This window comes from Tripterygium wilfordii, chromosome 8, assembly GCF_013401445.1.
Source record: "Tripterygium wilfordii isolate XIE 37 chromosome 8, ASM1340144v1, whole genome shotgun sequence".
NCBI lineage: Eukaryota > Viridiplantae > Streptophyta > Magnoliopsida > Celastrales > Celastraceae > Tripterygium > Tripterygium wilfordii.
In genome coordinates, this window is record NC_052239.1 from 5,303,960 (window position 1) to 5,314,781 (window position 10,822).

General features: G+C 36.0%; 1 protein-coding gene across 2 annotated transcripts; it reads right to left on the bottom strand.

Annotated features, from left to right (window-relative positions):
* Positions 1–5,715: 5,715 nt before the first annotated feature.
* LOC120004086 (F-box/LRR-repeat protein At4g14103-like) lies at positions 5,716–8,156 on the bottom strand. Of its 2 annotated transcripts, XM_038853326.1 has the most exons (4): positions 8,011–8,156; positions 6,579–7,535; positions 6,298–6,456; positions 5,716–6,209 (listed from the first exon to the last, which is right to left on the bottom strand). In XM_038853326.1, exons 2-4 carry the CDS (start codon positions 7,527–7,529, stop codon positions 5,943–5,945), a joined length of 1,377 nt encoding a protein of 458 aa, XP_038709254.1. In that variant the 5' UTR covers positions 7,530–7,535; positions 8,011–8,156; the 3' UTR covers positions 5,716–5,942. The 2 variants fall into 2 exon arrangements, with proteins under 2 accessions (XP_038709254.1, XP_038709255.1); XM_038853327.1 differs by lacking the exon at positions 8,011–8,156 and having other exon boundaries at positions 6,579–8,004.
* Positions 8,157–10,822: the final 2,666 nt, after the last annotated feature.

Consider the following 10,822-nt stretch of genomic DNA (forward strand, 5'->3'; position numbering starts at 1 on the left):
GAGATGTAATTGAAAATATGCGTTGGCTTAGACCTTCCTCCCCATTGGAAATTTTAGATTACAAATATCTCGGATTATTAGTTTTCTTGATAGTCATAATGGATAGTCATTTATTATAAAATTATTTCCCCATCGGAAGAAATTTTATGAAGATGGTGAGATTATGATCAAGTTATCGTTATACACTTAACTATAAATTATGGAAATATTTCCCATCGAAATCAATACCATTATTTATAGGACCAAAGCAAGTTAACTAATTAAATTTACATTTGACACGGCGTGTTGTCTAGACAATGAAATTTAATGTGAACTAAATTGCATGGAATTTATTCTCCCATTGAGATAAGAAATTTCATGCTAAAGTGTTTTGATTGTTAACGAATTACATGATTGATTATGGGTGCAATCTTAGATAATTCGAATCATGTATACTATAAATTAATTTCTGAATATGTCATTTGTCAGTTTTTCAAAATGTCTTCATTCAACCCATTATCTGTTATACTGAAAGACCATAAGTTGAATGGAACGTACAAACTATGTCAACTGAAAAAGAAATTTGGATATTGTGCTCACCTCTGAAAAGTACAAATTTGTGTTGATTGAACTATGTCCTGTATTGCCTGAGGAGGGTGCAACTGATGAGCAAATCAGTGCTCACAAGAAGTGAAAGAAGGCTGATGAAATGGCTAGATGCTACATGTTAGCATCAATGTCAGACGTGTTGCAAACACAACACCAGAATATGACAAGTGCCTATGACATCATTTATAGCCTAAAGGAGATGTTTGGTGATCAAGGCAGACTGCCATGAAAACACTCTTAATCACCCAGATGAAGGAAGGAGCCAGTGTAAGTGAGCACACGCTTAAGATGATGAGTCTTTTGAATGAGCTCGAAATATTTGGTGCTGATATTGATGGTGAAAGCCAGATCGATATCATACTTCAATCTCTTCCTGATAGCTATGAGAATTTTCAGCTGAACTATAATGTGAACAAAAGGCTTTATACCTTGCCAGAACTTCTCAATGAGCTTAAAGGAGCAGAAAAACTTCAACCTAGGCAAGCTAAGGTCAATCTGAATGAGAAATGATCTTTTACTAAACAGAAAGGTAAGAATAAGAAAAAGACTCAAAAGAAGAATAAGTCAGTCGACTCCAAGGGTATTCAAGGTTGAGTGAAAAAGTCGAAAGGCAAGTGTTTTCACTGTGGCTAGAAGGGACATTGGAAAAAGCAATGTCAGACATGGGTAAGCAAGAACACTCAAGGTAACTTTCTTTTATTTGTTGTCGAAACACAATTAGTGGTTGTGTCTACTGGATCTTGGTGTGTAGACACTAGAGCCACTAATCATGTTAACAATTCATTACAAGGGTTCCGGGAAACCAGGCAACCAAATAAGGAAGAAAGTTACGTGCTTTTGGGAGATGCGACAAGACTAGGAGTAGAAGCAGTAGGCGTTTTCCATTTGAGTTTTAGTAGTGATAGGACTTTAATTTTGAACGATTGTCTTTACGTACCAGTTATGAGACGAAATTTACTTTCAGTTCCATCTTTAGCTTTGAATGAATATTGTTTTGAGTTTGATAACTCTATTGTTATCAGGTACAATAAAGGTTTTATCTGTTCTGATACTTTGGTAGATAATCTGTACATTATAAGTCCAAATTTTGTTAAATGTAATGAATTGAATAACTCAACAATTTTGCCATCTAAGAGAAAGGAACCATCGAAACAAAATCAAACTTATCTTTGGCATCTACGCTTATGTCATATAAATCTAAACACAATTACTAGACTGGTACAAGATGGACCCTTGAGTTCATTAGAAGTTGAGCAACTTTCAATTTGTCAATCATGTTTAGAAGGTAAGATGACTAAGAGGCCATTTTCGGCCAAGGGGTATAGAGCCAAAGAATGTTTGGAGTTGGTACATTCTGATGTGTGTGGTCCAATGACTATCCAAGCAAGAGGAGGTTATGAGTACTTCATCACTTTCATAGACGATTACTCAAGGTATGGATACATTTTTCTAATGCACCATAAGTCTAAAACTTTTGAGATGTTCAAAAGCTATGAGGCAGTTACGGAGAAGCATTTAGGAAAGAGTATCAAAACACTATGATCTGATCGTGGTAGCGAATACCTCTGGGAGAGTTTATGGAATACTTAAACGCAAAGGAGATTTATCCCAGCTGAGTGTGCCAGGCACACCACAACAAAATGGTGTGGCAGAAAGGAGGAATAGGACTCTTATGGAAATGGTAAGATCGATGATGAAGATGTCAATTAAATATTATATGTCAATGGCATATTCAATTAACAGGTATCTGTAACTTAACGTGAGGAATTTTATGATCAAGTATAACGAAAGGCTCAGATTTAATTTGAGATAAAACGGGGAGTGCAATTGTAATATTTTAGTGGAATTATAATAATGTCCATGAGTTTGGGCTGATAATTAAATTTATAGGAAACCCCTGTTTTATTTTTCCTAGTTGGTCCCCACAATAGCCCAGAAGCCCAATACTAGAAGATACAGGAAAATCAAGACTAACCGGAATTAGGAGAGGGAGAGGGAGAGGCTTAGGGGCCGGCCCACCTAGGGAGAAAACCCTAGGTGTGGCCGACCCTATAAATACCCACATAGTGTGTGTTTTGTTAACACAGGTTTTGAGACACCAGTTGGCTTCTCTACTCTTTAATCGTTTCCACTAGTTTTAGGTTGTGTTCTTTAGGTTTTTGGAAAAAAGAGACCACCCTCTCAATCCAAGTTTGGGAATTAGTGTATACGGTGGAAGATCTGTAGGTTTGAGCTTAGTATCAAACTCACCGAATCCATCCTTTGTTCCTGATTATTAGAGATCAAATCAGAGAGATCTCAAGATAAATAATCTACTTGCAATTAATTGATATATGGTTTATGCTATGGTAATTAGTATTTGATAAGAAATTTTGAAACTTGTCTAGCTATCGTTTATGTCTATAAAGTCCTTATACGCTTCCACGAGTTGCATGTTTCCAACATTTGTGAATATGGTGGTGTCACTTTGCTACTTGTGCTACCTATAATTGTTCTGCTTTTGTAGCTTAGATAATTCTTCTTATTCATCATCGATAAGAAAAAATACATGCCAAGCCACTTGCTCAAACTTCAATTTTTCTAGGGTTCTTTGTTTTGTAATTTTTCACTCACGTCACTTGTGAACGATTTCTGTTTAACGTCAACTTCCAATGATTTTTTTTACTCATGTTCAGTTACATCTCGAATGGCTCTACACAAGTGAGTTTTTCTTAATTTTTGGAGAGAAGTATTAACATCCCATTTATGTTATTGTTGCCACACTTATCATAATGACATGAAATTAAGATGTTCAAATAGTATGGGTAACATACAGGATACGCTATTCTTTTTTATGTACTTCCACATCCACATAGGATAATCTAGGAGTACATATTTGAAGTTGCTGCTGGTAGAAAGTTGTCAAGGTCTAAGAGATGTTTTCTGATGCGCATAGTTCTATCCATCTGTAGACAGGATGAAGATGATGAACAACAGATTATATCTTGGTGGAGAAATGCATGACCGTTACTGGTAGCTATGGAATTTTGTTCTATATATAAAACGAGAATAGGCTGTGTGGCCATGGTACTTTAAGATTATGAGTTTATGACTAACGTAAAGAACTACTAAGGAACTCTATTTCATAGAGTTTAGGGGGACAAAATTAATGCTGGCTTTCATATAGAGAGATTGTGCTCTTTGGTAATGTCTATAATACAAAGATAGCCTCTAGTTCATACATCTCTGTCTCAATATTGGGCAATTTCTTGCTTCATTTTGTTATTGATTGTGGATACTAACAGTTTTCCTTGTTTCGTGTAGGAAAAGGCAAGATAAAGCCTCACGATAGGAGTTTGCAGAGAAGGTTATGGCCTAGTAATTTGCGGGTGCATATTTAAGGCTCCACCTTCCATAAAATTGCAGCTATTACTTCTATTATCTTGCCATCATTCCTTTCTCTAGTGTCTTACCCGGGGTGGTCCCAAGTTGTATAATTGTCTGCACTAAAAGATTTTGTTACCTCTTGAGTTGCTTCAACTGTAGTCTATAGTTGAGTCCACCCTGGATTACTATAATCAGAGTTCTCTTTTGACTGCAATAGCTCTTCCAGATCTTAGGGAAAAGGCAGGCAAAGTAGAAGAATGCCCTTTGTTTATCTATTTCTAATTTCTAGCATACCTTTATTTCCCGAAGGACTTCCACATGCAAGAAAAGTCGAAAGTCTTTCCTCGTGGTTTTTTTTTTTTTAATTTTGGGGGTGGGGGTGGTTTCTTTCTTTTGGAAGGTATCATACTGTACTGGGTTCCTTGGTAGACCACTTTGCCTGTCTCTTTGAGGACCTCAAGATGCAGGTTCTCTTCGGATTGGGGAGGGAAATTGGTTTATCATAACATGAAGAAGAGAGCGAGTGGGTCCAAAATCATGTCATTGCATTGGCAAGAGAATTCAGGGAGGGTGTTTGCTTCACTTCTTCTGAATTAATTTAGGTTTATTATCTGTGTATATATGTTTGATTTCCACCTCTATAGGATTCATACTTCTTCTTCTTCTTTTTTTAACTTGGTCTTGACTCATAAAAATTCCCTTGATTTTGTTTAATGCATCTCAAGAATCACGTGAATAAGCATAGTGGATGTTGTGGCTTATATTATAGATTATAAATTCTGGAAATCAGGATTTGAATGCCTGCATGTGGGTGGGTGGGTGGGTGGGTGGGTGGTGATCAGGGTCACGCTTTTTAGTGCTAGTTTATTATTTGGCGTTCTCTATTATTCTATCTCAGACCCCTGCAATTACGTACTGTCATTTTTCATTTTACTTTACTTTTGATGATTTGGAGAGTTATTATATTATAACCATTGCATTAAATGGCTAAATTACATGGTTTGTTCTCTTTTTTTTGTTATGTGTTTTTATTTGAACATCAGCATTAATATACATTTAGCGATGGTGGTGGTTTTTCTAATGGCATTTCACTTCTTTCCAGATTCCTCACTTGCGACCCGCTGAGTACAACAAGTTCAGAGATTGTCTAGGAACCGCACGACTGTGAATCGTGCGTACGGGGGGTTTTGTGTGTGGTGGTGCCTTGTGCTGATGATAAGTTTATTTTTGGCTTTGCAGTCTGTCAAGACAAATTGTTGGCAAATTTTAAGGGATTGTTTTTCTGGTGCTCAGATGATACTCATATGTATGGTATCTCATTGAGGTATCGACTTTGAGCCTCCCATCCCCTGTAATAAAGAAAAAAGAAAAGAAAAAAAGGGCCTAAATTTTGAAATTATTTGTGTAACAATGACGAGCGTTTCCCTCGGAAACACGGTCTTGTAATGAAGGTATTTAATTGCTTTGTTTGGATGAGACCACTTGTAGCATTATGAATAAATCTTATCCTCTTCCGAATGGAAACAAAGGGTAGCAATCAAGGTACTTTGACCTTAATATTAATGTTTTCTTTAAAAATTTTGGTGTTGATAATTTCATAGCTGTAACATTTAGACACTGAGGGGCTCATTCCTAATTTGTCAATTCATGGTTTGGTCATTCTGCATTGTGCATAAACTATTAAATGATGTTGATACCTAAATTACTCAAATTCTCATGAACAGAAAGCTCAAAAAGCATGATCCTGCCTGCACCATACAAAGTGTCAATTGAACTATATTAAACCTGCAGTAGGTCTCATGTACCTAGCGGAAAATTCTGGCGTCAACAACATTCATACAAGGTATCATATAACTGCCAGAAAAAGCGTAAACCGTAAAGAGATGTATAGTTGGCCTTCAAATTCAAATTACATATACCAAGGCAGTTCACATTCTTCAAATGTGAGCAAAGATCCAACAAAGTTCACACAAGATACAGGTTACAACTTACAACCACTTAATCAAATGATTTCTTGAGATTCCGGGTGACATATTGAGCTGCCTTACAATGTCATCTAGCTTGCTGGGATTATCTTTTAAACACTCCGAACGATATATCTCTAGACTCTCCAACTCCTTTGCAGTACTCAACAAGAATTTCACAAAACACAACTCCTCCGAGCACCCTTTAAAAACCCTTATGCAACATCTCTTGAGGTAAAATGAAAGATTTAAATAGTTTCTCATCAATGCTTCATCATTCCCAGCACATACCTAATATCATGACGAGAGATATGTTAATCTTCTATTCTAGCTTTTATAACCAGAAAACTAAATAAATCTTAGTGCGCTAGGGATTAACCTCCTCAAGGACAACAGATTCAAGAGCAGGTGAATTTTGAAAAATGGCTACCAACACTTCGATTCCATAGCAATTTACGCTGGTGTTCACCTCCAACGAGGTCAAATTACCAAAGGTCGGAAAAAGATTGACATTTTCTTTAAGAAAGTGACAGAATCTCTAGGATCAAGGAAATAAAATGCAGTGTTAGTAGATATTCAATGAGTCATTCAACTACTGGAAGGCAAAACAAACTTTATGAACTGCAAGTCAACCTTGTTGTATGAGAAAAGAGATGATACCTCAAGGCCTTCACCATCAAGTTTTATAGATTTGGAAAAGCAGATCCCCCTGAGAAGCTCTGTTGCATACTTCGTAGAATATTTCGAAGGCTTTCTCAAGCATCTTGTGAATCTAGTCACCTTTATAGATGCATCAACTGATGAAGACAAGTTTTTTAGAAGCAAACCAAACCCCAGATCAATAGTACAACTTAGGTATACAAGATTTTCCGCATACACCTCTATCTCGCCATCATATTTTCTGTCAAAAGTCATATCCATAGTCAAACTCCTCACGGTTGGGATAACAATAGTAGCCTTCTTTCCTGAAAACCATTTACAGCGTAATAATACCAACTCTTCAAGTACTGGAAGACCATGAAATAGTTCATGGATGGAAAGATTGTCATAAAAAGGGACATTGCGGAGATGCAAAGTCTTAAGGCTTGAAAAGAAAACTGTTGAAGGAAGTACTAAAGAAACAGGAGAATTTATTTTCAATACTTTCAAAGTTTGACTGGTCCAAAGACACAGGGGCATTGCAACAACATTGCGTAAATTGTAGGATAAACGAAGCTCCTGGACTTGACGTCTAATAGCAGCACCAATCCATGAATTGAAACGAATAGCATCTAGACAACCCCCCTTGCATGAGAAACGGAAAATTTTAACATTAGAAGAATGCAAAAGAAGGGCTCTTTCCACAAAACGAGCGAAGCTGTCCTTCCTCTCAATGTCTTTGTGGAAACCTTTATCCCGAAAGTATAAGTTAGAAACAAAAAACCAAAGGTACCGCCACCGTTTTGACAGTGTGCTTGTTGTTACGGCCTCTTTGGTTGGGAGCAAAGACAGGATGTGATGGAGAAGACCATCAGGCAAATCACTGATTCTATCTCCACTAATCTCGCCCACTTTCTGCCCTGCAACAAGCTTCTGCTTTTTTCTACTAGGCGTAGCATCAACAAAATCCATTATCACCTAGTTAAAAAAAAAAAGGAAAGGAGATAGATATTCTGAAATCATTTACAACTCCTAATAACATTGTAACAAGGCTTCTGGGTTTTTTCCCAAAAGAATTGTATAATCAATTTACAGATGGTATTATATTTCAGCATAAGAATCAATTCAAAAGAACTTCACGGTTCAAACAGGCGCAGTCTAAAACCATTATTCACGTTTCAAGATATGTCAGTTCTAAAGATATGCAGAGGTGAAAATTACCAAGTCATAGCATCAATGATTGATATTTCTCTAATTGAACAACCCTTTGTTCTACTGGCCATTGATAATACATGATTCCACAACCATAACTGCTCATATGCTTTACAATCAACAATACCCCCAGGTAGCTTTTGATTTAGGGTTTTAAGAAAAAACAATATATACCCAAATCGTAACTAATCAGAGAAAATACACCCATATATTTTGACAGAGAAAGAAAAAAAACCTTTACCTTGATACTCCAAGAAGACCAGCGGAATTTGGGAGAGAAAGATTAAGCAGAGCCTCAAATTGACTATCGCACAAAAGATGCATAAAATAGAGGAGAAACTGGCGAAAATGATCGTTCTTTGGGTGTGAAAACAAAAAAAAAGTTGAAACAGGCCTCCGATAAATAATAAAAAAATCGGCAGCACGGCAGCAAGGTTTTGAAAACCGGACCGGACCGACCAGTCGGACCGGTCCAACCGGTGATCGGCCACTTGTCCGGTCTGGTTGAGGTGTCAGAATCAATAATTTACGAACCGGGATGTTTTCGGTTGAACAAGTCGGTTCTTCGGTTGAATCGGTCAGAATCGGACTGGTTTTGATAGGTTCGGTTCATTTATTAAAGTTAATAAAATATTTTTGAATTTTGTTATTTGTATGGTTTGAACTCATAACCTTTTGTTTATTAAAAAATGCTTTAATCATTAGGCTATGAGGCTTTCTTTGTTTAAAATGATACTTTATTTGAATATATTATATTTTTATAAAGTTTTCTTATATATTATATGCATATAATATAAATATATATATATAAATAATTCATTACGTTAAAACCGATTCGAACCCGGTTTAACCCCGGTTAAACCTTTGAACCGTAAACAAAAGATTTTTCCGGTTTGATGACCGATCCGGTTTGAAAAACCTTGCTTTTTTCATACTAATCTTTCAATACATAATTGAATAATTTTTTATTTTTTTTGAAAAAGCAATACAATTTTATTTTACATAAAGTCATCCAAAAAGACAAAAATGAGCAAACAAAGACTTGATAGCTAAGCAAAAAAAAGTCTTCTATATTACTCCTTACAAATATAGGTTTTGATATGGGTGGTCTATTTTTGTGATATCATCTTTTAACTTATGTGGCAGAGTGGAGGATACAGCATGTGAAACGAACTTATATAATTCTTACGCCCATGTCTTGGCCAAACAGGCTCGGACCTTTCATCTTCTTCAAGAGTTTGGCGGCGGTTCCCTCCTTTGTGGTTACTTGAGTTTTGGTGAAGGATGGCATATCCTCTCAATTTTAATTGGTCTCTTAATCTCTTTTCTTGTTTGTTTTGTTGGGTTGGTTTTTGTGTTGTTTGGAGGTGATCACTATTCCTTTCTTATTCCTGAGATTGTTTGTATCTCATGGTTAATGAAATTTAGAGAGAAAAAAAAAAAAAAAAAAAAAAAAACTAGTCGAATATCCGCATTACGGCGTTCTTTATTAGCAACTTAAGGTATCTTTTAATATACTTTTATGTTAATATGCACTAATAAAAATATTATTGTTATTATATCAGTAGTATTAGGTAGTCTATATAGTGGTACTTCGTGGGAGCTCAAATCTCTTAAACAAAATTTTAAAACGTTTTAACTCTCATAAATGTTAGATTTAAAAAAAATTACATATTCGGAATCAGCGCATAAAACTCTTTCTAACAAAATACATTGTTGATAAGTTTTATCGACTAAATCTTAATTCCATTGTTTTTTTCAATGGAATTTCAAAAACAATGAATTCAGAATTAAAACAATGAATTCTAGACTATACTTTAAAAACCAATGGAATTTATATTAAAACAATAAATTGTAGACAATTAATTGTGGGATAAAATAGTGGAATAAATCTATTGGGCTCCTAAGTGCTATCAAACTGATGGATTACATGTCATTTTCGTTATCATATTCCTATGATTAAAAATGTTAGTTTAATCATTTATTTTCTATTAATTTAATTTATTAAAATATTTGATAGTATGTGATAATATAATCATTTGTTTTCTTTTCTTTTTTTTTTTCAAATTCATGGTTTTAAAATTTGGGGTTTCGATATTTTCAACCTAAAAAATAAAACCGTCCAATAGTTGAGTATTTTTGTGCAAACTTCACAAATTATGTTCCTACGTATTTGTGGATGCAAAAATCTGGATGATTCACACGTCAACTACTGAGAGGGTTGATGCAGCGGCATGTCTCCATGAATCCTGCAAGAACAAGGGAGGGGGCGACTCTTCGTGGTCCGAGGACACTCCGACGCTCAAGTTAGTGTCAAACTCAAGGAGTTTTAATAATCTTAGAGTGAATCAGAGCATTGTGTCTTGCGTTGTGAGAGCATAGTTGGGAATTGTGTTGCGTACCTTGGCATATCCCTAGTCTCATTTATATAGGAGTTGATAGTATGATATGATAAAAGTGTTTGATATGGAGAATCATGGTAGGTAAGATCAAATCTCTCATGATCCCTCATCCCTGATCCTTGATCTCCTGTGCGTTTAAACATTTGTTAGCTTGAGGAGGATATCTTAGCTTGAAATATTGGATAAATCTTATTTGCACCCCCATTTTTGCTAAATACACCCCAAAATCAACAAAAAAACCCTCATCTATACACACCCCCGCCTAACAATTGTTTGTCCTTACCTCCCTCAATAACGTTGTTGGACCTTCGATTTTCCTTATCAATCTCTCTCTCAAATTGAATCCAAATAACCCTACTCTCTCAACTCTTCGTCCTTACCTCCCTCGATAATTGCTCTTGAGGTTCTCGGAAAGAATGGTTGCCTTGTCGAGGGCGTTCTCCACCTTCCTAGTAACACTCTCGACAAGCTCGACTCCCAAGACCTCATCCAGATCGGCAATAAGGAGTTCTATTTCCTACTTTACGATGAGTAAGAGGAAGAGGAAGACGTTGGCAGTAGCAGTAAGAAGTTGAGGAGAGAAGGTTACGAAGGCCATGGGTAAGGACGAAGAGTTGTTATTTCACATCCGTTTGCGATAGCAACGGAAAA